The sequence below is a fragment of the Mauremys mutica genome, chromosome 1, assembly GCF_020497125.1.
Source record: "Mauremys mutica isolate MM-2020 ecotype Southern chromosome 1, ASM2049712v1, whole genome shotgun sequence".
In the NCBI taxonomy this organism is placed as follows: domain Eukaryota; kingdom Metazoa; phylum Chordata; order Testudines; family Geoemydidae; genus Mauremys; species Mauremys mutica.
Window position 1 is genome coordinate 156031966 of NC_059072.1, and position 27720 is coordinate 156059685.

At 42.1% G+C, this 27720-nt stretch overlaps 1 protein-coding gene across 11 annotated transcripts in view; it reads right to left on the minus strand.

The window, feature by feature from the left end:
* Window positions 1-27720, minus strand: part of STXBP5L (syntaxin binding protein 5L) — a 421232-nt gene that overhangs the window by 7286 nt on the left and 386226 nt on the right. For 6 of the 11 annotated variants that reach the window (XM_045001067.1, XM_045001064.1, XM_045001066.1 and 3 more), the window contains 4 exons: window positions 18071-18172; window positions 8385-8624; window positions 5804-6164; window positions 3003-3168 (listed from right to left, as the gene is read on the minus strand). In XM_045001067.1, coding sequence (XP_044857002.1) covers window positions 3003-3168; window positions 5804-6164; window positions 8385-8624; window positions 18071-18172 — 869 coding nt within the window. Of the gene's footprint in view, window positions 1-3002; window positions 3169-5803; window positions 6165-8384; window positions 8625-16035; window positions 16951-18070; window positions 18173-27720 lie in introns of those variants that run through there. The other 5 variants (XM_045001069.1, XM_045001068.1, XM_045001065.1 and 2 more) reach the window with 3 other exon arrangements.

Sequence of the window (27720 nt, forward strand, 5' to 3'; positions counted from 1 at the left end):
ATCATACTATGAAAAACTCAGCATTTGAGGTCTGGATACTACGAAAGCTGGGTCAATAGTGCAGCTAAAATGTCCAACCAAAGCCACTCGCATTTAAAAAAAAAAAATAATAATTTGTGTTCATTCCCCTGGTGGGTTCATATTTTATGATTTGTGGAGAGCAAATTTTGCAATGATGCCACAACATAAAAATGCTGATTAAAATCAAGAAATCACAATCAGCTGGTGATTATCCAGGCAACCAGACCATCAATACTTCACAAAAAGAAAACAATAAAGATGAGTTTAGTGCTTGCTGACGGGAAGCAATTTTTACAAAAGGCCATTGCTGGATGCTAGCGGTGCCTACCTCCCACTTAATTTTACTATTTACACAGCACCAATTGTGCAGGAGACATTTACAGCCACAGCTGAAGGCATGGTCTCTGCCCCCAAAGAGCTTACACCTGTATCCTTCAAACCAATGGTTCTTTAGAAACAAATCTAGCGATCAAAGTTATTTGCAATCTGCTAGGGTAACTTCTTATGTAGCAACCATTTGTGGGGAGATGGCTTCAGCACATTAACACTACTGCTCTGCCAGCTGGTAGGTCAGGGTGGGTGAAACCATGGCTCTCTGCCAATGCTCCTCCCACTTGCTTTTGGGGGGAGAGGGACATACTGGGTGTATAAAGCCCTTGCTCTTCCTCTCTGTGCAGAAGCTGTGATGTGAGCAGCTGGAGTGTGGCAGTGCTGGGAGGTAGGAGCCTTTTATTCCCTTACTTGGGCTAACACAAATCTAGCCCATCCCCTAGTTTTAAACTCTTCTTCAGTGATGTATTTAGAGTCCCTCCAGTAATTTGTAAAAAGTCATTTCAACTCCTCTTCCTCTCCAGTGAGCCCAAGCCTGGCTGCAACACACATTCCTCATAACAATCTTCAGGGTTGAAAATGCTAGCACGGTGTGATGACCTGCTGCTCAGCGCATTGCCATGGCCTAACGAGAGCTGGGCATCCTGGTTCTCTGCTCATTATACAACCTCAAGCTTAGTTCCCTTTTTTACTGTTAATGATCCTTCCCCAATAACCTCACACAATTCACTTCCTTCAATAAATGTCATTTAGAGTGTAAAAAAATCTAACATAGTGAACTAGCTTTTGCTTGGAATAAATGACTTTCCTTGCTTAGACCATCTCCATAGCTGCTGTATTATAGTATGATGTGAGAACCTTTTCCCACCTGCAACTTAGGGCTTGGCTACACTTACAAATTTGCAGCGCTGCAGCAGGGTGTGAAAACACACCCTCTCCAGCGCTGCAAAGCGCCAGTGTGGTCAAAGCCCCAGCGCTGGGAGCGCGGCTCCCAGCGCTGTCCGTTATTCCCCACAGGGAGGTGGAGTACGGACAGCGCTGGGAGAGCTTTCTCCCAGCGCTGGCGCTTTGACTACACTTAGCGCTTCAAAGCGCTGCCGCGGCAGCGCTTTGAAGTGTAAGTGTAGCCAAAGCCTAAGGGCTGTATCAGTTACTGTAGTGGAAAATACAGTAAGTAATTCAAAAGTATGTCTTAATCACTAATAGATGTTTTGGAGACTTTTAATGGTTTATATCCAACTCAGAATGCCTGCCCTTCTAGCCTACTGACTGAATGCTGAAGAAGCTGCATGAATGTGGGGAGTGGAGCCTGTGTTTACTTTTAGATTAAAATAAGCAATACTAAAGTTAGGGAAGGACGTTGTGCTGATGCACTTTCCCTTCAGTTAGACCTGTGCTGGTATTGAGTGCCATACGTTTCTAAGCCGTCACTCATAACATTTTGAAACAGTTCTTCTTTCACCCAGAGCAGCACATTAGGACTTTGTTAGGGCAAGTGCCAACCTGCTTCAACTCTGGATCCACTTAGAAGTTGCTACCGTTAATGTCAGTTTTTGGACGTAGTCCAGTCGCTAGGGGACAGGAGCTACTCCACAGAGGCCACGGACCAAAAGCACTGTTGAGCTCCTCTGTGTCCCAATGAGGGGGTTCCTGCAGGGCAAGTATTAGGTGTACTTGGGGGGTGGGGGAGGGCCTGCTGCTGCTGCAGCTGCCCATGTTGTCCTCTGCTATGAATAAATAGGGAACTTGCATCTCTAGGTTTGTCAAACTACCACTGGTTTCACTTTAAACAATAAAAGCAAGTAATTGTCTTTTCATGGAAGTTTCACAGTAAATCGTATCTTACATTGAAGCTAAGGCCTGGCACATCTGCTGGCAATAATATTACAATCCAAGTTGTTACCATTTTTAATCATTTAAAACTTTAACTTTTAATTAAATTTCAATTTAATTAAACTTAGGAGAGGAAAAAGTGTCATTACCTTGAGAAACCTACAAGTAGAACATACTGTTCCAGATAAATTGACCATTTACAAATACATCATTTGCTCTTTGGAAACAATGTTGTTTCCCCATCTTTAGCTGATAAAATTGTGGGTTAGTGTTTTGCATCCTTTCATAGCCTTAACACAAGGAACCTGCATATTCAGGGACCAGAGCATTAGACAGTGACACTAAGCATTTCTTTTTCCATTTTACTCTTTCCAAGTGTAGGAGCTTTTCTCTTGAGAAAATTGGTTCTCTCTGGAAATGTTGATGCAAATTGACATATGTTCTATGCATGACACTGCAGATGTTACAAAACATCCTGGGCAATCTTTGTGGTGCTATATGGAGTTTCAGGTTCCAAATTAAAAATAAGAATGAATTGGATTGAATGAAAATTATCTGAAAAAGGAACAGGTTGCACTAGATTTTAAACCAGAGGACATGGTGTTACCAGCCAAAAGCCTGAGAATGGTGTAAGCCACTGTAATCAAGGCAGTGGTGGGAGGGCTCTGTTGAGATGCCTCTGTCTGGCTCAGAAGTGCTGCAAACATGTGCAGCCCTCCTCTGTAGATTTGACAATGGGAGCCCATTAGTGCTTCAAAGATTTCTCCACAATAAGAAAGCCAAGCAGCATGTATGCTTTCTATGTTTACAAGCCCTACCTGTAGATTGTCGCACATCTCCTGGCTGTATGTCAGTCGCTGGATCTCTGTGGGAGAGCTGAGATACAAAGCTTGCCCTTCATTGGTGAAACAAAATGTCCGTGCTATCCTCATGTCTGTTACTGGCAAATAGTTGACATCCAGCATTGGGCGAAGGCTAGGCAAGCTGAAGAGAAGCAGATGCCTGTGTTACGCTGGGATTTACAGAAAATGCTTTTATTCTATCATGTTATTTAAACCCACAGGTAACTTAGTACTTTCCATATATAGCCTAGAATGCTGTGGTATTTAAAATGCAGTCCTACTCTTAAATGTGCTACTGTAAAAATGGCACCTTTCCACTTCACAGATCTGTTCCCTCTGTGTATTGGTCTCAAAGCACATTTCAGTGACCAAAATAGGTTGTTAGGGCTAGCTCCACAAAAGGACTTAGGTGTCTTACATGCAGCTTGGTGTCTAAGTCCTCCATTGAGGTGCCACTCAGAGTCTCAAAACCCTGCTCAGCTGCCACCTAACCCTGGTCAAGTCCCCATGGCAAAAAAAAAAAAAATCCACAGAATTTGTAGCTTGTGGTTTTCAAAGGTTAGAATTTGGTTAAATCCAACCCAATGTTGGGTAGAACTCTCAAAGACACTGCTGCTGAATGAGGACTGCTTTAATGCCACTTTTCAACATTCTACCTTAGCAATTTTGATTGAGGAGCATCCAAAAAAGAATTTGTAAGAATTATTTGTTTTAGGGATGTCGATTAATCATAGTTAATTCATATGATTAAAACAATTAATCATGATTAATTGCAGTTTTAATTGCACTGTTAAACAATAGAATACCAATTGATATTTATTAAATATTTTTGGATGTTTTTCTACATTTTCAAATATATTGATTTCCAATACAACACAGAATGCAAAGTATATAGTGCTCTCTTTATATTATTTTTATTACAAATATTTGCACTGTAAAAATGACAAAAGAAACTATTTTTAAATTCACCTCATACAAGTACTGTAATGCAATCTCTTTATCGTGAAAGTGCAATTTACAAATGTAGATTTTTTTTGGTTACATAATTGCACTCAAAAACAAAACAATGTAAAACTTTAGAGCTTACAAGTCCACTCAGTCCTACTTCTTGTTTAGCCAATCGCTAAGACAAACAAGTTTATTTACATTTACAGGAGATAATGCTGCCCGCTTCTTAGTTACAATGTCACCTGAAAGTGAGAACAGGCGTTTGCATGGCACTTTTATAGCCAGCATTGCAAGGTATTTGTGTTCTAGATATGCTAAACATTCATATGCCCCTTCATGCTTTGACCACCATTCCAGAGGACATGCTTCCATGCTGATAATGCTTGTTTAAAAAAAAAAAGTGTTAATTAAATTTGTGACTGAACTCCTTGGAGTAGAACTGTATTTCTCCTGCTCCATGGTTTTACCCGCATTCTGCCATAAATTTTGTGTAATGGTAGTCTCGGATGACAACCAAGCATATTTTGTTTGCTTTAAGAACACTTTCACTGCAGATCTGACAAAACACAAAGAAGGGTCCAATATCAGCTTTCTAAAGATAGCTACAGCACTCGACCCAAGGTTTAAGACTCTGAAGTGCCTTCCAAAATCTGAGAGGGACGAGGTGTGGAGCATGCTTTCAGAAGTCTTAAAAGAGCAACACTCTAATGCAGAAACTACAGAACCCAAACCACCAAAAAAGAAAATCAACCTTCTGTTCGTGGCATCTGACTCAGAGGATGAAAATGAACATGCATCGGTCCACACAGCTTTGGATCGTTATTGAGCAGAATCCATCATCAGCATGGACGCATGGCTTCTGGAATGGTGGTTGAAGCATGATGGGACATATGAATCTTTAGCGCATCTGGCACGTAAATATCTTGCGACGCCGGCTATAACAATGCCATGCAAATGCCTGTACTCACTTTCAAGTGACATTGTAACTAAGAAGCAGGTAGCACCATCTCCTGTAAATGTAAACAATCTTGTTTGTCTTAGCAATTGGCTGCAGAAGTAAAAGGACTAAGTGGACTTGTAGGCTTTAAAGTTTTACACTGTTTTATTTTTGAATGCAGTTTTTTTGTACATAATTTTACATTGTAAGTTCACCTTTCATAATAAAGAGATTAGACTACAGCACTTGTACTAGGTGAATTGAAATATACTATTTCTTTGTTTTTTACAGTGCAATATTTGTAATTACAAAGCGGACACTTTATATTTGTTTTTTTTCTGTGTTGTAATTGAAATCAATATTTGAAAATGTAGCAAACATCCAAAAATATTTAAATAAATGGTATTCTAGTCTTGTTTAACAGTGCGATTAATTGTGTGAATAATTTTGTTAATCACTTGACAGCCCTATTTTTTTTATATAATGTAGGGAACAGTATTTTGATTTCCACAGTCATTGAACATACGTGAGTGAGACCAGGCTTGGAAGCCTTTAGCCCAGAAGCTGAAAGCTGACAGTTATAAGTGACCAAAGAGAGATTGCATGGAAACTATTCTGCAACTTTAGCCACAGTGAGCACTGCTGCTTCTGCCATGCTATTGCTGTCAGGGATAATCCTGGTACTAGATGGTGAGAAGGATTACTAACTGAGAGAAATTATATACCAGAGCAAAATGGGTACAGCTTTCCTTTACATGTGTGTCTATAATAAAAACATGCTCAGCCACCCACTGCACCAGATTGTAGGTGGACAGTGTGCATCCTGCTCCCCTTTACAGCCCTAATTCTGTTGCCTTTTACAATTTTGCCAAATGATTAGCTAGGTAAGTACCTCATTGTCATGATATGCCCGTTGGCACAAAAGCAAGCCAGGCAGATGCTGTTACACAGGGTCACCACATCTGCTCGCAATAGAAAAGACGTTTCTGTGATGTTGTGAACATAGAGGCATGTCTGGGAAGGCAGTGAGAAAACTTTGGCTTGTTTTTCTGAGCAGATGACAGCAAACTGATGATCTCCCATATCCTGGGAGGAGGAAGGAGAATACATGACAAGTTTCCTTTTTCTTGTTTTTTCACTGTCATCTATGCTGTTTGGGTCCCTCCATACTTCATAGGGTGGATGTATCAATGCTCCCATGCAGTCCAGGCATGAAAAAGTCAGCACTGCTCCCTTCAGTGTCAGAACTGTACCTGTAAAATATAATGCTCTAGCTTTGGCAAATGCTTGTCAAATCCAGTGGTCACTAGTGCACATGTGCATCATGGTCTATTTTGCATCCAGGGTTTCCCTTTAGAGCAGAGGTGGGAAAACTATGGCCCACGGGCCACATCCAGCCCGTGGGACCATCCTGCCTGGCCCCTCAGCTCCCAGCTAGGGAGGCTAGTCTCCTGCCATTTCCCCCTCCCCTCTCCCCCCACAGCCTCAGCTCACTGCGCCACCAGCGCTCTGGCCCACCACTCCTGCCGGGCAGCGTGGTGGTGTGGCTGGCTCCAGCATGGTAAGGGGGCGGGGAGCAGGGGGTCCCAGGCGGCAGTCAGGGGACAGAGAGCAGGGGGCAGTTGGATGGGTCAGGAATTCTGAGGGGGGCAGTCAGGGGATGGGAAGTGGGCGGGAGCAGAGCAGGCTGTTTGGGGAGGCACAGCCTTCCCTACCCAGCCCTCCATTTAGTTTTGCAAACCCAATGTGGCCCTCGGGCCAAAAAGTTTGCCCACCCTTGCTTTAGGGGTACAGTAGCTCATCTCAGCCCTACTAAGCTAATGAGCGGCACAGCTAACTGCACAAAGTAACCTTCTGCTTCAAACTAAATATTTTTGCAGCCAGGCAGAGCTGGTGAACGAGCAGGCTGCAGTTATTGAAAATGTTTCAGGCAACCAACAAAAAAATGCAACAGAAAACAGTAGAATTTAGAGAGAAAAATGGCCAATTACAGCATGTATCCCATTCTCTTACCAATAGGATTGTTCTTTATAGTGCAATTTTTAGTGTCTTTCCAGTCAGGTTTTAAGCATGCAACGGAGGTGGCTCCTATCCTTTCCTTGTCTAATACAAACTACAGTTCTTTACTCCTAAATGTCCTCCCATTATTCCTAGTTAGCTCCCTTTAAAACTGCTAAATAAATCTTGTCCCTCTTTGGTGTTTACCTCCCTCCAGTATCCCCTGTAACCTGTGCCTGTCACTTAGCCAAGACGTGCTTGGCATCTTTCAATTTTTCCCTGGAAATTATCCCCTTCACCCCCTAATCATTTTGTCAGTCTTCTCTGAACTCCCTCTGGTTTCTCTGGTAATGACACCCCTGACCTGATCATAGTATTCCAGCTGGGGCTGGATCCGAGCTGTATGTAGGAGGACTATAACCTCTCTGCTCAGTGACAAAATGCTTTTGTCTAAGCCATTCAAAATTATACTAGCCTTGTTTCCAAGCCATAGCCACGAACTCATGACCAATCTGCTGCCTACTGCTAGCTCTAGGTCTCTGCTTTCTGCATTTCCCCCTCTCAGTTAGTGTATGTACTTGCAATTGTTTTTCCTCACATGCACTAACTTGTATTTTCCAAAACTGAGCCTTGTTTTTTGTTTTCTGCCCTTGTTTCTACTCTCATGGTATGTCCTCATCAGTGTCCATAACTGCACTCAATTGACCATCCTCTGTGTCAGTAATCTTGTAATTGTAACCATCATCATAACTTGGTGGGAAACAAGGGCCTAGTTCATTCTGCCCCTGCTTTTACACAAAGCTGAGTTTTTGTCCTGAACGCTAGACCTCCTAGGAGAGAGACCTGTCTGAGGGGGTCAGTGCACAGGACTGAGATCTAATCCTGGCTTTATCATTGGCTCCCTCTTAGCACTGGCCAAGTCACTTATTGTCTGTGCCTGTTGCCTCATCTGCAGAAGTGGGAGCAGCTCCCTATGTCACAGGGAAGGAATAATCAGTTAAGGTGTATGAAGACCTTTAGATATGAAAATATTTGTGCTGAGTACTATGAATGCATCTAAAGATACCTTCTACTGGAATTTAGTGACATTTCTGTTGCCACATGATCCATCAAATTCTTGACACGTTCAACGGAATCCCAAATATACTTTCCCAGGAGGAAATTATCTATTTTTCTAGTCTGGAAAAAAAAGTCTCCTGTTTCCAGTCCTTACAAGGACTATGTGCAGTTCTATGTAAGATCTAATCTTCGTGATTAATAAAATAGACTGTCCCACGTCTCTAAATTACAGCTATCACTGCTACAATCACCTCTTTGTATCTCTCTGCACTCAGTGTAATGAACCACCGGGGGTTAATATTCACTATATGAGAGATTTTGGTCAGAGAAACCAGATAAAAGCAGATATTTATACCCTCTCCTGCTACCGAGACGGTAGCAGGAGAGGGTATAGGAAAGCAGACAAAAACTCTTACCACTTGGGGACACCATGACGGGTTCTGTCTGCCTTAATTCCTCAGTAGCAGGCAGATTAAGGGAGATGATTAAAACCATACCAAGGCCTGTTCCAACCCACAGACAGGGGGAGACAGCAGAGTCATTCTTCCGTGAAAAGGTCTCCATAAAGTACAAAGCTGTAATTGCTTCCTTGGACTCCTTGTCGATGCTGGAGACACTGGAGCTTCGGGAACGGCTGAAGGTGTTTTCCCGGTTTTCTGTATAAATAAGGTAAATACAATCAAGCAGACATAAGCTGGCAGGGCTAGAACACAGACCCAAACGCATCTGAAAACCAAATGCAAACGCTCTGTTGTACCTGGACATCACGGACTCGTTACACACTAGGTGAACGTTTTTCTACTTGCATAGTCTTAACTTCCTGCCGGTGCATAAACAACAGTGAGAATGCTGTCAGACCTCTCCAGACAAATCAGGCTGTTAGAAATAGCTGCTTATTACAGAGATCTGCATAGGCTAACCAGAATAGTTACCTCTTGGACCAGCAGGAGCTGGTCCAAGAGGTAACTATAGCAGGACCGCTTGGAAATAGTGACCATAATACAATAGCATTCAACATCCCTGTGGTGGGAAGAACACCTCAACAGCCCAACACTGTGGCATTTAATTTCAAAAGGGGGAACTATACAAAAATGAGGGGGTTAGTTAAACAAAAGTTAAAAGGTACAGGGACTAAAGTGAAATCCCTGCAAGTTGCATGGGCCCTTTTTAAAGACACCACAATAGAGGCCCAACTTCAATGTATACCCCAAATTAAGAAACACAGTAAAAGAACTAAAAAAGAGCCACCGTGGCTTAACAACCATGTAAAAGAAGCAGTGAGAGATAAAGACTTCCTTTAAAAAGTGGAAGTCAAATCCTAGTGAGGCAAATAGAAAGGAGCACAAACACTGCCAACTTAAGTGCAAGAGTGTAATAAGAAAAGCCAACGAGGAGTTTGAAGAACAGCTAGCCAAAAACTCCAAAGGTAATAACAAAATGTTTTTTAAGTACATCAGAAGCAGGAAGCCTGCTAAACAACCAGTGGGGCCCCCTGACGATCGAAATACAAAAGGAGCGCTTAAAGACGATAAAGTCATTGCGGAGAATGGATTCTTTGCTTCAGTCTTCACGGCTGAGGATGTTAGGGAGATTCCCAAACCTGAGCTGGCTTTTGTAGGTGACAAAACTGAGGAACTGTCACAGATTGAAGTGTCACTAGAGGAGGTTTTGGAATTAATTGATAAACTCAACATTAACAAGTCACCGGGACCAGATGGCATTCACCCAAGAGTTCTGAAAGAACTCAAATGTGAAGTTGCGGAACTATTAACCAAGGTTTGTAACCTGTCCTTTAAATCGGCTTTGGTACCCAATGACTGGAAGTTAGCTAATGTAACGCCAATATTTAAAAAGGGCTCTAGGGGTGATCCCGGCAATTACAGACCGGTAAGTCTAACGTCGGTACCGGGCAAATTAGTCGAAACAATAGTTAAGAATAAAATTGTCACACACATAGAAAAACATAAACTCTTGAGCAATAGTCAACATGGTTTCTGTAAAGGGAAATCGTGTCTTACTAATCTATTAGAGTTCTTTGAAGGGGTCAACAAACATGTGGACAAGGGGGATCCGGTGGACATAGTATACTTAGATTTCCAGAAAGCCTTTGACAAGGTCCCTCACCAAAGGCTCTTACGTAAATTAAGCTGTCATGGGATAAAAGGGAAGGTCCTTTCATGGATTGAGAACTGGTTAAAGGACAGGGAACAAAGGGTAGGAATTAATGGTAAATTCTCAGAATGGAGAGGGGTAACTAGTGGTGTTCCCCAAGGGTCAGTCCTAGGACCAATCCTATTCAATTTATTCATAAATGATCTGGAGAAAGGGGTAAACAGTGAGGTGGCAAAGTTTGCAGATGATACTAAACTACTCAAGATAGTTAAGACCAAAGCAGATTGTGAAGAACTTCAAAAAGATCTCACAAAACTAAGTGATTGGGCAACAAAATGGCAAATGAAATGTAATGTGGATAAATGTAAAGTAATGCACATTGGAAAAAATAACCCCAACTATACATACAACATGATGGGGGCTAATTTAGCTACAACGAGTCAGGAAAAAGATCTTGGAGTTATCGTGGATAGTTCTCTGAAGATGTCCGCGAAGTGTGCAGAGGCGGTCAAAAAAGCAAACAGGATGTTAGGAATCATTAAAAAGGGGATAGAGAAGAAGACTGAGAATATATTATTGCCCTTATATAAATCCATGGTATGCCCACATCTTGAACACTGTGTACAGATGTGGTCTCCTCACCTCAAAAAAGATATTCTAGCACTAGAAAAGGTTCAGAAAAGGGCAACTAAAATGATTAGAGGTTTGGAGAGGGTCCCATACGAGGAAAGATTAAAGAGGCTAGGACTCTTCAGCTTGGAAAAGAGAAGACTAAGGGGGGATATGATAGAGGTATATAAAATCATGAGTGATGTTGAGAAAGTGGATAAGGAAAAGTTATTTACTTATTCCCATAATACAAGAACTAGGGGTCAGCAAATGAAATTAATAGGAAGCAGGTTTAAAACAAATAAAAGGAAGTTCTTCACGCAGCGCACAGTCAACTTATGGAACTCCTTACCTGAGGAGGTTGTGAAGGCTAGGACTATAACAATGTTTAAAAGGGAACTGGATAAATTCATGGTGGCTAAGTCCATAAATGGCTATTAGCTAGGATGGGTAAGAATGGTGTCCCTAGCCTCTGTTCATCAGAGGATGGAGATGGATGGCAGGAGAGAGATCACTTGATCATTGCCTGTTAGGTTCACTCCCTCTGGGGCACCTGGCATTGGCCACTGTCGGTAGACAGATACTGGGCTAGATGGACCTTTGGTCTGACCCGGTATGGCCGTTCTTATGTTCTCCAGTCATGGCTCAAGGGATGTCTCCTAGACTCATACATTACATTATTTAAAACTAAATCATCTACCTTATTACAGGACATGAAGTGAGGACTCAATGCCAGCATCATGTCCTGTTGCGCATGCCCTTTGCCTTGCACCAAACACTGCTATGACTATGTTCAGAGTAACCCTCTTTAGTCTGTGATGTTCTTGGCAGCTGGCTGGCTGAGAGGAGACACTGACCCTTGAATTGGCCCCTCTTCCAGGCACTGTGCAGGGGGAAGGAATATCATTTAAACCTTCTCACCCCCAATTCACCTCCCACTTCCCATACAATGGAGTGAGAAAGTTGTTCTGCCCCTTAACCGCCTCCACACCATGGGATTGGACCATAAACATTTTTTGTGTATGGTTTTGTTGGGAAGTGTGACCGCCAGTTAGAAATAGACACACACACACTCCCCTCACCAAACTCACTGGGAGTCTCCCACGGGGAAGGGCCTCTTCCCAACCCTTCCTGGGGAGGAACAGCATCGAGCTTGTTTGGGTGTTGAAGGCACTGATTGGGGTTATGGTCACTCAGCCTTGTCTATCATCAGACCAGGCAGAATAAGCTGCTCAGCACAGCCTTGCTCTGGGTTCACAGGGTGGGAGCAGAGGGGAGGGAGTTGGGGCTGAGAAGAAACTGGACAGTGAAGGATCCAGGAGTGGCCTTAGGATGCAGGGAGCAGGGCTGCAGCAGGGGGGGGGGCGTTCATTTTTGGCCCTTTTTCATTTCCTGGCACACTAGGTAGGCAGCTAAGTCTCCCTGACAGCATAGTCTGCATTGAGTCTCACTGCTGCTGAGCCCTTTCATCTCTAATGCCTTCACTGTGCTTCCTGGACTAGAAGAAATCAGGGACCCAGGCTAGTCTTTGCAAGACAGGCTTGGGTCAGCTCTGCAATCCATCTACACCGAGTCAGGCAGAGCCAGAGGCAGGCTGCAACACAACACTGAAAGTTACAAGTGCTTTTCTGCAACACAAAAGGCTAGAGCAGGGGTCGGCAACCTTTCAGAAGTGCTGTGCCGAGTCTTTCACTCTAATTTAAGGTTTCGCGTGCCAGTAATACATGTTAATGTTTTTAGAAGGTCTCGTTCTATAAGTCTATAATATATAACTAAACTATTGCTGTATGTAAAGTAAATTTCACTCTAATTTAAGGTTTCGCGTGCCAGTAATACATGTTAATGTTTTTAGAAGGTCTCGTTCTATAAGTCTATAATATATAACTAAACTATTGCTGTATGTAAAGTAAATAAGGTTTTTAAAATGTTTAATAAACTTCCTAATAAACAGTGTGAGTGCCACTGAAAATCAGCTCGCGTACCGCCTTCGGCACACGTGCCATAGGTTGCCTACCCCTGGGCTAGAGGCTGAGAGATTTTGGAAGAAATGTTTGGAGCTCATGGGCCTGAGACATCTCTAAGCGCCTCAGACTATGATCAGATACTCACTTGAGTCTAGTTGCTGAGATAACTGGGCGACTCTGGATGCCTTCATCAGGTCTATCTATGCATGGAATGGGGGCCATCACTGTGGCATTTACAGTCCAATGGCCCCTTCCCAAGCCCTTGTTGAGAAGCAAGTTTAATCCTTCTTCATCCCCAGAAGAGGATGCCGGCTCCTCAAAGGAGAAAGTTCAGGAGCCAGCAGAAATGATTAGGGAGTAGAATGCTTCCTGGTGTTGGTAAAGACTTGAACCTGGATAAGAACCTTCCCCATCATTCAGTCTCCCAGAACTAAAGCCTGAGCTATGCTTCACACCACATTTACAGTTCCTGCTCTCCTGAGAAAGTGGTAGTTTGGGGATCCCAGTCCCACAGGCAACATCTGCTGTGACATTAAACTCCCTTCCCCCTGTGACTCTGCAGAAGTGGCAGAAATTAGTCAGTTGCCAGCGCCCACCTGGGAATTACTGGGCAGATGCACATCAAAGTATTGCTATGCAGATCAACGTTTGGAGCTGAGCGGGTCAGTTTATATTTAAGTTGGAGCTGCAGTTTGCAGAGCTTCTACGCTAAGTGAGGCTGTTGCCTTGCCAAACGTGAGCTCTGCAGCACTGCAGGATTTTAGTCCCCCTCATGCTCAAGAGCAAGTTATGCCTGGTTCAGTTTCCAAGTGCCACATGCTCCCCAGCCAGGAAGTTCACATTCAACTCTCAGTGCAGGTATTAGTGTTGCTGCCTGGCCCTGGCTCAACACTACTGCAGAGACCTGCATAAAAATGGGATGGCTTATCTGTGAGGATATATGGATCTAATACCTTATGAGTGAATGTGCCCGATACCCTCACAGACCTTGCAGTGCTCTAGCCATGCAGCGTTAGAGGCAGTTCATCAGCACTGCAGTTGCTGACCAAAGAGGGTTAGTGAAGGGGCTTTGCAGATGTCCCAGAACCCACGACACAGGGCAGCCCATGACCCCAAACCCCATTTTCCCCACAGGGTGCAGAGGCTGTAGGTATTTTTCCCTTTAGTAGTTGGTATTAATGACAAGAGCATGTAAAAAGCAAACATATTGGTGTTCAAGTTGTGAAAGGTGCTGAAGGGACAAATATGTCTGCTCAGTCTGTGTAGGCGACATGCAGAGTGTTTAAAATATGTGATTTGCCATTTGCATGTGTCACAGGACTTTTTCCTTCCTTTAAATAAGAATAAATGTTCCTTGCTGTTGTGCGGTACAATTAACTAATGCCTTTTAGCAGAACTGACATTAACAGGTATAATTTTTGGGACCCCTTTGGGAACATGTCGTGCTGTTTTCCATTAAATACAATATTCAGATTGAATTTCAAAAGCTCAGCATGACACCTGTCTCCAACTTTGGAGTCATGAAAGATTTCTGAACTGAAACATGTAACTTAGGAAAGATCAGAGGCCCTCTGTGACCTTCCCAGCCTGCTCTAAAACAAAGTCAAAACCCCACTGCTTCCAGGAGTTTAGCTTTATTAACGATCTGATAACATTCAGTTTAGGCCTCTTCTCAAATGTACTGCTCCCTCGGGGGTCTCACACACTGTAGATCTGCTCTCTCTCTCTTCAGAGAGCCATTCCCTTTTATATAAGTGAGGTATAAAAGCACCTGCGTCAGCCTAAGCCTTTCCCAGCAGGATCAATGACTGCTAACAGGGAGGTGTGTTTCATGCATTAGCAGGAGTGTTGTAAGCAAGACATGAGCAGTAATTCTTCCAATCTACTCAGCACTGATAAGGCCTGAAATGGAATCTTGTGCCCAGTTCTGGGCACCATACTTCAGGAAAGATGTGGACAAATTGGAAAAAGTCCAAAGAGCAACAAAAATGATTAAAGGTCTAGAAAACATGACCTACAAGGGAAGATTGAAAAAACTGGGTTTTTTGAGTCTGAAGAAGCAAAGACTGAGAGGGGACATGATAACAATCTAAAAGGTTATAAAGAGGAGGGTGATAAAGTGATCTCCTTAACCACCAATGCCAGGTCAAGAAACAGTGAGCTTAAACTGTCGCAATCAAGATTTAAGTTGGACATTAGGAAAAACTTCCTGTCAGGGTGGGTGAGCACTGGAACATGTCACCTAGAGAGGCTGAGGAATCTCCGCCACTGGAGGTTTTTAACAGCAGGTTGGACAAACACCTGTCAGGGATGGTCTAGTAATACTTAGTCCTGCCATGAGTGCAGGGGACTGGACTAGATGACCTGTCAAGGTCTCTTCCAGTCCTACACTTCTATGATTTCTATGCAAACACTGCCAGCCTGTTACAGCCCCTTAGAGCCAATGCTTGGGCATGTACCCTGGTTTTCTCTCTCCTGGACAATCTAACTCCCAAAGCCCCTGCAGTGACCAGAAGACTTGCTATCTGCAACATCTCATTCTGCATGGTCATAAACCCCTGGGTACACCTGGAAACCAGGATAGACTGAAAGTTTACCCAGGCTCCCTGCATTTCAATGGGGCAGGATAACATAAGCAAGCTGCCCCCGCTTATAGGGGAATTACAGGCCCTGGAGTCCTTGTAGTCATAGGGGACCTGTATGGAATCTAATTCCTTAAGGCACTTGAGTCATATCAAGCCCTCTTACATCAAAGTCTGGGTGTACCATGAGTCAGCCTGGCAGGCCACCACTCCTATAGCCCTGCATGGATACAAAATTTGTATCCACATCCAAGCCACGATCCACAAACATGGTCTACAGCTATAAAGTGGATATCCGCAGAGTTGCAGGGCTCTAACAATTTGCCCTTCCATTTCTATGGGTCCATTTATTACCCACTGGGAGAGCCAGACCCCTGGCCTCTACTAGACCTCATCTCTCTATCGTCAGTACATCCATGAGGAACAATGTTTTTGTATATACCTCTGTTCCTTACATAATACTTAGGGCTGGAGGCTTCCTCCTAGATTCCTGGTGATTGTCCTTTTTGGCTGTGGGCTCAGTGAGTCCATATGTCTTCCCAAAATTACAGTGCAATATGTAACACCATTTTCTTACGTGTTCCTTTTCCTAATAAGCAAAACACATAAGTCCCCCCCATCAGTCCCCTCTGTGTCTGGCCAACCTTCTGGTTTCATTGCCCACCATTGAGTCCCTGAGTCTTTCAGTTTTCTCCCTAAGAGCTGCTCTATGAACTGTGCTATGGAACTGAGCTGAAACTGGGGCAGCGTGGCCTCTCTCACATCTAGGCACTTAATATATTTATTTATTTTTTACCCCTTGTACCTCTACTGTGGAAAAGGAACTAAAAAGATGTCCCAGGACTCACGCTGAGCAGGAGCCAGCAGCTCAAAGGTGACCAGCAGGCCTCAGGGTCACCATCTGGTTTCATGATAGACAGAGAAGGACTGACGCTCACCAGCTGTCCAGTTTGTGGAACATCAGCCCCCAAAGATGGTGCTGCCGTTCTTGTTGGACTCCTTCACAAATTGCCACAAGGCCTGCAACAGCTGTTGTTTGGGGGCAGTCTGGGCCTGTTGCCACTTCTGCCCTCATGTTCTTCAGTTCAAGTTTGCTTCGCTCCCCACCCCCATGCCCCTTGTGCAGAATATGTCAAAAATATCTCACCTTGCGTGAGCAGCTGCTCTAAAACAAAGTCCACACGCTGAGTAGAGTCACACTCACCACCCTCCTTGGGTTTGACAAAAAACAACAAAACCTTCAGCTCCAACCATCTCCACAGGTGTGGCTGCCCCAGGGCTCCTCCCTCCAGACTGCTCTGCCCACACCTTCACTTCTCTATGTAGAGAGCACTCCCATCTCCCATACACAGGGGACAGTTAACAAACTACCTGCACCACCAAGTTAGATGAACTCACTTAACATTTCCCAGCAGCCTCAGTATCTGCCACCAGGTGGGAATGTTTCAGTCAAACAGCGCCAGCCTGTTCTACAATCCTCCACACAGTTAATGTTATCTCCCACCTTCCCACTTCTTTCTATGGATGTGGTTGCTATTAATGTAAAATAAAGCTCAGCAACAAAGCTGACAGGCCATACTGTGTTTATTCTGTATTATATTGCTCTGTACCAGGGTTCTCAAATATCTTCATTGTATGGACCACTTCTTAATAGAGATTGTTTCGCGGACTCCTCTCCTCCCACCGATGATCATGAGGGCCACTGTCCCTCCCATCTGTAACACAGAACAGCTCCTTGGCAACTAAAGTAACTGATTACTTGGGACAGTACTCTTAAGAAATTAATGTATTCACAGTTCTCTTTAATGAGTTTAATTTTGTTTTTCTGTCTCTATTTTACTCTTAATTTCACTTCTCCTCCAATCTGTTCTGTTCCTCTTTTCAGGGCAAATGTTCCTCTGCTACTCCATCCCCTTATCCTGTTCTCTTCCTGCACACAGTACCCTGTTGTGTGGTCCTCTCTCCTCCAAACATGCTTTTCTGCCACTAAATTTCCTTGTGTCCTGGACTCACGGCCTGACAATCTGCCCCCCTCCAGCCATTTCTCCAAGGGACATAACCCCCCACTGCCTCATTTTCTTCTCCCCTGAACAGTCGCCTCTAGCTGGTGCCTGGCAGCTCCAGACCCTCGTGGTGGCTCCTGTTTCCTCTTCTCCGCCTAGTAGATGGAGCTATGCTTGCTCTTCCTCCTTGCTTCCAGCTGATTGTATAGGTCGCCAGGCTCTTCCTCAATACCTGTAGAAGCAGCTGGAAGCCTGGGAGAGGCAGCCACCACCATACGAAAAGCCAAATCTCCACAGACCACTTAGCATGTGCTTCATGAACCACAGGTTGATATGGTATGCTGTATGGTACCTGTTTATCCATTAGATTGCAAGCAACTGTTGACAGGGGCTCTCTCATTTGAAGCTTACCTACTGCATAGCAGCATTATACTGTGTACATTGATTGTGCCATCTAAACGACTAATCTTAAATTCTGAGCTTCAACAAAGGAAGTAGTAAGCCAATCAAGGCTACCTTTGCCCACCTAAAAATAACTCTTCGGTCTCCTCAATGTTCTGCCCTATAGATGGATTGGGTTATTCAGACATGGTTTGACCTACATGAATCAATTGCTGTTTTATAACATTATAACATTAGTTCTACTGTTCTAATTTTTAGCAATAGTTAGTTTGTGGAGAAACATTTCTGACAAATAAAATCAGCGTCTTGTATCTGACTTCACCTGAACGTGGAACCTCTAACTGTTGCCCAGCTCACTGCGACAGAAAAATACAGGATACTTCAACTAACATGTTAGGATAAAAATGAAGGCGGTGTTATCAAGCCTTACCTTTGTCCATCCATGTGTTAGCGGCATAGTGACGCTCGTCATGTGAGAATGTACTGACTCCATGTAATTGCTGAAGCATTGCCCGTCTGGAAATGTAACCTACTGCCACAAAAATGCATGCATTGCAAAAGGACAAGAACAATTGAGCCAACCATCATCATGACATTTATATGAAAGCAGCCCCGAGCAGTTACAGTCCTAGCGCAGTTTTCTTGCCTGACACAGTGGTCCCGCTGCAGTGAGCTGGTGACTTTAAAAGAAAGTTTGATTTATATTTTTTGGAATATTAAAAAGGCAATTCAAATGAAACATTTCCCATGCTTTAATTTACAGAAATAAAACCCAAACTTGCAACCTTTATGGAGCAGTCTTAAAATGAATAATGGTTTCTATTCTCTTTGGCTTCATGAAAATAACACCACAGTTTCCTCACTTCCCCATGCAGTCTTAAAAAACACAAGAATGATAATGAAAATGTGTATGCTGCTGACTTACACACCTAAAGGGAAATATTCTCCTTTCTGTTCTCATTAACTTCTGCAAGGGCTTTGAAAGAGGAATATACCCCTATACATCATCTCTTCCATGGAGGTGGCATGATTACGTCAAAATAATGGAATAAACACTAATGAGGAAGCATAAAATCCTTCATTTTTATAGTCAGGAATTGTGAAAGCAAAAGTATTACTTGATATGAAGAATGAGAGAAAAATACCAGTGACTAAGATGAACCTTTGCACTGTAACGTATACATTCACCATCAGAGAGCCTTACAATCAACACACAAAGCCAATGTTTGGTATAAAAAATCAGGATATTTTGGAAGCAAAGTTACACAGCTGAAAATATTTTTAGGCTCCTCATGTAGGCACTTCTGTAAATTCCAAGCATCAAACATCTGATTTCATGGAAGCCAATGCAAATATTCAAATGTTTTTCCTGAGTATTACTAGTTTGTTTGTAGTAACACAAAACTCTGATAGTCAATATAAACAAACAGTCCTAAAATGAATCTTTAAACATTACTTCACATATGGTATCGTCACACAGACAGAGACTGAATCAAATAATTGATGGCAATGCTTCAGCAACACAGAGGAGCAAAAGGATAGGAACTGACACACAGGGTATTGAAACACTTAAGAATGCTGCACATAGATCTGGATAAAGAAACATCTCAACACATTTTACTGGTGCCACGCTCAAGCTACATTGCATGTTAAAGCAATTCACTAGAAAGCAGCAAGAGTTGTTTTAAGCACAAACAAGTACCACTGGAAAATTAACTGGGAATTTATAGTGAGTGCCCTCCTATGAATAGACTCGGACAGTTTCCTTACTTCAGACTTTCAGTTGTATTGGTAAGTAAGTGAACACATTACTGGTGGAGTATCTCCTAAATCAGAGCAATTGTATCCACTAATGTAGGGCTGAATCTTGTGAGGTGGTCACCAGGCCCTCACAGACTAACTGTTCAGCAGTTAGTACAGAATTCTGCACCTTATCTGCCACCAGGTTGAATGCTTGTGTAACTCTACTGAAATCATTAGAGTTTATGGAAATAAAACTGGTGTGAACTGATGGAGAATCAGGCCCTCTCAGAAGATACAGACTGAAGGCAGAACATTTGGATCTTTAGCATGATATCACCTGTGTGTGGGTAGGTTCAGGCCTGGGTTTTGGTTCAGTCTATTTTAAAAATAACCAGGAACTGGGAAAGCAAAAATCCCACTTGATATGAAGACAGACAGAGCTAAACATTTTCACTGCATGAGCTACGTTCTCCATCAGAAATCCTCATGTATTTAATTTGCAAAGATTCCCACGTTCTACTGTATGAATCACTCACCTCCACTTACACAACTGAAGTGTTTTCACATTCAAATTACTATGAATTTGAGCTGAATTTGGATTTCAAAAGCTCCCAGTGTGTGGGCTGTTGAGATCTGGGCCCATCTTTATTCAAAGATATCAAACTCTTTAGAGCTTATATAAGAGACTGAAACTGCTTATCAGAGTCCTAAAATATCCCCTTGTTCTGAAGCACTTTATATTTATGCATGATGCAATCTATATGTCAGGAACGATTTGTGGTAAGTTTTCCATGTAAAACTGCTTCAGGGCAAGGAGAATATAAAGGGTGCTTCAGAAAACAATGTTCCCTGTTCATTTATAGGGGAATCAAAATATCTCATTTTGTTTCTTGAAGCATGCAACCTAGAGCATTTTAAAATTCAATTTTGCCTCTGCTGGGTTCCCTACCTGCATTTTTGTTTGTAACTAACTATTTTAGGCATCTAACTTTGAAATGTTTCGCATTTGAAAAACATTTAGAATAGCTATACTTGTATAACATTATCATCAAAAAATGCAAGCACTTCTAAATAGATTCTCCCCTAGCTGTGTGCATATTGCTAGAGCACTGTGCGGACACAAATTTGTATCCACATCCAATCCACGATCTGCACACATGCGGATGCAGATAGCTGCAGATATAAAGCAGATATCTGCAGATTTGCAGGGCTCTACATATTGCTCCACAAGCCAGGCTAACTGGAGCTATAGAGACAGTAAGGAGCCTCGAACTGTATGCTTTACAAATTCCTTCAGATATTGGAAAACAATTTCTGCCTCGTATAACTAATTGCTCGCAAGTGAAACAATTGCAAAATAAAACCCTCAATGCACAGTGCAAAACAACAATCTCAATATTCAGCTGGGTCTAAAGTGTTTCGTGAGATCATCTGAATCTAGGAATGAAACAGACAGTAATTTGTATTAAAATTAAGCAGACATCAAATAACTGTAGGATAGCAAATTTCCTTTTATTTTTGTTCACTTTAAAAGTAAGGAAAATGTGATATGTACATGAGCTTTCTACACAGCTAACAAGATAATTTAAAAATCTAACTAGAAGAACCATACTGAAAAACTATTCCCAGAACAACAAAACTGCTCTCCCCAACCGTCCTCTGCTGTTGTTTACTTACAGCCAATTGAGTAGTATGCTGTTAATATCTGAACCAGGGGCTTCCCCTTTGCCTGTGAATAACCCCAGGAACCCAGGGGATATCCATTCATATACTTTCATAGAGGAGGCAGGAGGGAATGGGAAGAATTTGTTTGTTTTCCCATTTGAAGTAAAAATACTTTCTCATCATATCCATAACAAAGGAAGGATGCAATACCATCGGGGCAAATTGCACATTGTTGGAAATGTTTATATTTCATTTTTGAACAACATATGGGGTACCTAGCACAGTGCTCAAGGTGGGTAGATTGAAATCAAGCACAGGGAGATGAAGCTCTGGTTGGAGGTGCTGGAATAGCCTGCATGGGACAGTTTTTGACTTTTTGGTGAAAAGTTCTGTTCCAAAAGGTACAAAATTTTGCTCTTCAGACATATTTATCTGATACCCAGGGCTAAGTCACTTCCGACAGGAATGAGCTAGCAGGGGTCAGAGATAGGGGTTGAGGCCTACAGAAGTACTTAGGTGCCTAAACCCCAGACGTAGGCACCTAAATTCCAGTTTTAGGTACCAATGGCATCCACAGAACTCCCGCTCAGCTGCTGCCTAGCTCTGTAGGCGCCCAAACTCACTCAATGCCTAAGTGTTTGCCTCTGAGCACATACACTGCTGCCTCCCTCTAGGTGTTCAGATGCCCACCTCTCACCTAATCCCCAGAGCAGTCCACAGACCACTGGAAGACAGGCAGAGGAGACCATTCTCATCCATGGGGCCCAGTCTGGCAGGTGTTCTCAGAGGCTGCCTACTGGATCACGTGCCATTCATAATCTGCCAGAAGGACTGGTACTACAATATTTGTACATTAACAGAGAGCCTAATATCTCAGCTGATGCAGACTCCCACAAATTGGAAACTCCTGTTTCAAGAAGATTGCCCCGTGTCACGTGCTTCCAAAGTGCTAACTAAAACACAACAGAATTAAACTCAGATTGAAAAAGAAACACCAGCATTTTTTGCGGTTGTGAGTGGCTTCAGAAATATGTTTATGGGCAGAAATTGGTCAAGATGGAGACAGGCCCTAAACTTTTGGAAGCCATATAACAGACACCGTGACCCAAAGCAACTGCAGAAAATTATAATGGAATTTCAAAATATTTGTTAAATGTAAAATACAGGGCATGTAAGGAGCTTCTTATAGTGGTCATGCTATCAGGAGTGCCTATAAATAACGAAAGGAGGAGATGCAGATAGGACAGCAAATGTGAAAAATTGGGATGGGGGTGGGAGGGAGGTAGTAGGAGCCTATATAAGAAAAAGACCCCAAAATCTGGACTGTCTTTATAAAATCGGGACATCTGGTCACCCTAGCTGCAGAAGGAGTTTGGAGTGTATCTGATTTAAATACTAGCTATTTCCAAAAGAAAATCTGATAAGCTCAGACAAGAAACACAAAGTAACTCAAACTTACAAAAACTTGAATAATTCTAGATTGATGGCCAAAATAAGTTTTTATGCTTAAAAACTTTTTATTGGGCCTATAGAAATGATAATTCATTGTACCTGCCTGTGGTTTCCAGATGAGTTAATTACACAATTCATAAATGGTTCATTTTGGCAACTCTCACTGATGGGTCAGTTCAAGTATACCATGTCAAAGCCTTAAAATGTAGAATTAAAAGGATTATCACAAATAGCACATAAGCAGAGGCAGATTAAAGCAATCTCTACTTAGCACTGTTAGGGAAGTAAACACACCTCACAATGCCTTATTACAATCATTTGTTCAGAGAGATAGAGGTAGGAGGAAAAAAAAATCTTAGTATTAACATCTAACAAGCCTTTTCAGCCAAAGACAAGTAACCCTGAAGTCGTAAAAAAAACACCACACAGCAGAAAACTAGAGCAGATGAAATACTACAACAAGAATGCCAGTTATTCCACTGCAAGTGGGAGAAAATGTAAGATTTCAAATATAAAGAGGCTGGCACCTGCCAAAGTAACAGGTATACCATCTGCCTCCATGGTCTTGTCATAAACACATGAAGGTTAGGAGGTACAGAAGACAGCTACACAAACCCAAGGAGGCACGTCATTTTCTGAAGATATCCAGAATGCTACTGACAGTACATCTATGCTGATGGAGTTAACAGCCCTGCAGTCAGCCAATGGCAGCTCCACCCCATTAGCTAACAGCCCTCTCTAGACAGAACCTTTCAGAGAACAGGAAGTGGTTGTGTGATCAGAAAGTCATGAAGGTTTAAAGACAGTAGTTATTGACAAATCTCCAAAGGCATTTCTTAGAGTTGCTTCTAGTCTTTTACAAAGGAGACACAGAGAGCTCTCCCATGGCAACCTTACTTTTGTTCTTTTTTTGTCAGTGTTTTCCTTAATCTAAAGTAAAAAAGCATTTGAGACTGAAAGTGCATGTGGTCTCTCATGTACAGAAACAGCACACACACTTGGGCCAGTTCATCCCCACAGAGACCAATATTCAGGCTCAGATCTCACCTGCTCCAAATGGACTGGGATGGCACTGCAGTACTGTCCCTCAGACTCTGTACCCTCTAGGATCTGTGCAGGGGAAGGACTCAAGGTAGGCCAGGTGGGAATGCACGTCATCTCCACAGAAGATATGTGAAAAAGTGAATACAACCCCAAACTTTACTGACTTTTTTTGGTGAGCACTCTAGAGTTCCCAGGAGTTGCTGCAATCAAAGCATGAAGACGGCTGAAACTCAGAGGTGGTGCGGGGCTAGGGACTCTCTGGCCAGGTGGCTCTGGCCTGCCAGAAGATCTACCAAGTTTGCAGCAAACCACATTTTGCTTTATGCAACAATGAGACAATATGAAAAAAATTCTTTACGAAGTGTCCTATCTTGCTGCTTTTCACGAGGGGAAGGGAGAATCTGTGTCCTTGGATTTTTTTATAGCTGTTGGTATTTAAAGGCAGTGGACCCAAATTTAGATTTTATCAAAATAAGCTTTTAATAAAAATTAGATGAATAGCAACATTTTCTGATGCTTGTGTAACTTCAAAAACAACAAATGTTCTCCTTTAGTGTTTTCATCTCAGACAATGCCTGAAACTGACTAGTCTAGTTTCAATATCCAATCAGAGAAATGAAAAAAAGTGTCAACACCCATAAATGGTGAAATGACATCAACAGTATAAGTTGTGAAATGGGCATTAGGTTTTAAAAATTCTGTAATTTTCAATAATCCTAGGTGTAATTTATAACATGAGAAAGGAAGTTTGGTTTTATTTAAGACCCATGATTTTTAAATTCAAAGAGTCTCAGTAATTGTTAAAAGGACTGAATTAAAAAATTAAGTGCAGCAAGGGAATTTGGCTTTGCTATAGCAACAGTTTCTGATACAGTGCAAATAAGTAATAGTTTAATTAACACAAGCAGGAAACAGGTTTATCAAAAGTGTGTGAGAGCATGATTATCCCGAATTAATAATAGGCTATTAACAGCCTGCAAGATTCTCCTCATAATTGTCTTGTTAGAACCAGGTATCAAAGGTTCAACTAGCAAGTTTACTGTTGCAGCTGTGAAAAGATCACATTTCTGAAAACTGATAAGCCAAAAGGCACATTGGAAAAACTTATCAAATTTTAACTGAGAAATTTTAATGTCACGAAGGGTGTATCAGAAATACTGTATCAGATGTCCAGTAACAAATATTGACAAGGACTATCACCATGACAAAAACTATCAGATCTATACATTATTCTTTTGGAAAAACAGGTTCTGAAGCTGAAATACTAACCATACGCAATATTTGAAAAAGCATCCCCTTTTGACTCTATTCTGAGCCAAAAGAGGCTTAAAAAAACAAAACAAAACTCTACTTATGTCTGAAAAGAGTTTTATTTTAAAGCTTTCAAACCAGCTCCAAGAAGGCAAGGGAGAGAGATTTTAATGCAATAATTATAAAGATCAAGTCATAATCACCATTGCTCTGTCACTACAAGATATTTTAGTTTTGAGTTGAGTTTTTTTTAAAGAATCTGTAAAAGCCTACAATTCTTTATAAAGCTGAAGAGTTTGAAACAGCTAAACAGGAATAAGAAAGAACAATTTTCTTCCCTCTCTCACATGCCAGTCTACTTAACAGGGAGGTTCATCAAAAATGTTTTTCTAGATAAGGAATCCCCTTCCGCATGCCAGTTCCTCTTAAATAAACAGGCAGGTGTTAGCAAAATATTTTCAAGGTGATAGCTGGGGGGAAAAATACATTCCTACATACATTCACATGAAAAACATCAAAGAAACCGCTGGAAATATACAGACTATTTTTTCACTGTGTTAAAAGGTCAGGTCATGGTTATTATTGTAATGCAGTGTGGGAAGAATGGGTTGATTTATTGTTTTAATATATTTTGTGTGGTTAGTCACAGAACTTGATTATCTTTTTCATCAAATCAATGATTATATGGGAGAAACAGCAGGAACTGGAAGGAGAAATTAAAACAACAGATACTATTAGTGCAATAGGGGTTTCCTTAAAGACACCATGTCATGGGTCTACCCTCACTTGAAACTGGGGGGTTTCAAGGTGAGGACCCGCATGCCACCATGTCAAAGGTCTCACCCCCACTTGGAACTGTTGGGCTCCAATGTGGGGACCTGACTTGGTTTCCCTCTAAACTAAAATCCTAGTTTAGATCTAGTAAGCTGCCACCACTCAATTAGGAAATGTGAATTGAGACACAGTCCTTCCCCAAAATCCTAGGGGATTCCAAGAGCCCCAAATCCATGGAGTTCTTACACCCAGGAGAAACAAACCATTCCCCCTGCTTCCTCCCCCCTCCCTTTTCCTAGGAGAGATACCGGGATCCAACTACAGAGGGATACCTCCCCCTCCCCTTTCCCTGAGAATCCACCCAAGGAAAGACCAACAAGTCCTTAATAGAAAAGAATTTATTAAAGAATAAAAAGAAAATACAGAATCTCTATGAGCCCAAGCTGGACACTCATAGGGTATAACCTTATCAATCTCTGGAGAGAATCCCCTCTCCCCCTTTTCTCAGTAAAAGCAATATCAGCAAACAGGAATAAAGCATTTCCTTTAGCAAACACACAATTGCAAATATAGAAATCAAATCATAAGACTAATTCGCCTTTCTAATTAATACTCACTATTAATTAGTAGAAACTACTCCAGGAGAACTTGGAGACATGACTGTCCTCTTTTAGATCCAAAAACAGTTCTCACAAAGAACACAGACAAAAGCTTCCCTCCACAGAGATTTGAAATTATCTCATCTCTGATTGGTCCTCTGGTCAGGTGGTCACCAGGTACTGCATGTTAACCCTTTACAGGTAAAACAGACTTTAACCCTTAACTATCTGTTTATGACACACCAAATTACACATAAGTAAGAATCACCGAACTTTACCATGGTAGTATATTTATTACTTCTGAAAATTGCTTAAGTCATTTAGATAGTCATCTGTAAGGACCCACTGATGTTCTACTAAAGCTAATGATACGGGAATAAATAAAATACTACCTAATGTCTCCATTCTGATTTGGAAACAGCACAGGCTAGATTCACAAAAGGATGTAGGTGCCTAAATGCCACTTTAGGCACCTAAATCCCAGAATCAGGTCGCACTGGGATTCACAAAATCCCCACTCAGCTACCGCCAAGCCCTGGTACCTAAACTCGCTTGGCACCTACTTTTTTGAAGTAGAAGTTCCCTAAGTTTCTGCCTCTGAGCATGTGGACTGTAGCCCTCATACTTGGAGGTTGGCTGCCTAAGCCCCAGTGTGATTCACACACTGGGTGAAGATAGGCGCTTCTCAGGATAACTCATCTACAGGGCCTGATCTGGTAGGTATGCTCAGACTTTATCTAGTGGATGGGGTCCCTACAGGCAGCAGCCTGGAGTTAGTTCTCCAAGAGGGGCAGGGCTTAGCACCCATCCCTCAGCTTAGCACATCCTACGGACTATCTTAGGGAGGAAGTTGCCTATCCTACTGGCTTTTGTGAATCCCATTCTAATGTGCCCATCTCTCCCTACTCATTGTATGGGGAGCCTAAGTGCCTAACCCAGGCTTTGTAAATCTCAGTGATTTTCTAGGCGCCTCAACATTTGACATGATAATGCTCAGTGTTGCAGTACCTAGGTTCCTTTGTGAATCTAGCCCATTTCTCTTTTTGTGAAGTATCAAATGAACAAAATCTATATTTTATTCATGTGTGCTCACCACTTCACAGCACAGGCAGTCAATTCCTCCAAATTACATGTGCTGTTTATTGTGGCATAAATTCCTAAATAGTGGATGAAAGATTGACATCCAGTTGTGAAAAGCTTAGCAAAGCTTTTTAATGGCTTGGCCAAATGGAGCCTCTATTTTGATCAATGTCTGAAATGTAATGAGCTCATCTGGACAGAAAATGTATTCGCAGCATTTTCTTTGCAAAGTTTTTTTTTTTAAGCTACGACCCTCGCAGGGCTCACATCACTTTTGGCAGTAGTATTTAACACAAAACACTACTGAGATGAATAAAAATATGCCAAAACAATGTCTGTGGAAGAATTCCTACATATCAGTCATTTGATGCAGATCAATTACTAAACTGAAACTCAAAAGAGCTAACACAGTAGCAATCTGTTAAATGTTTAACCTAGTTAAATGGAAATAACATCCTAGGTTTTGTGATAG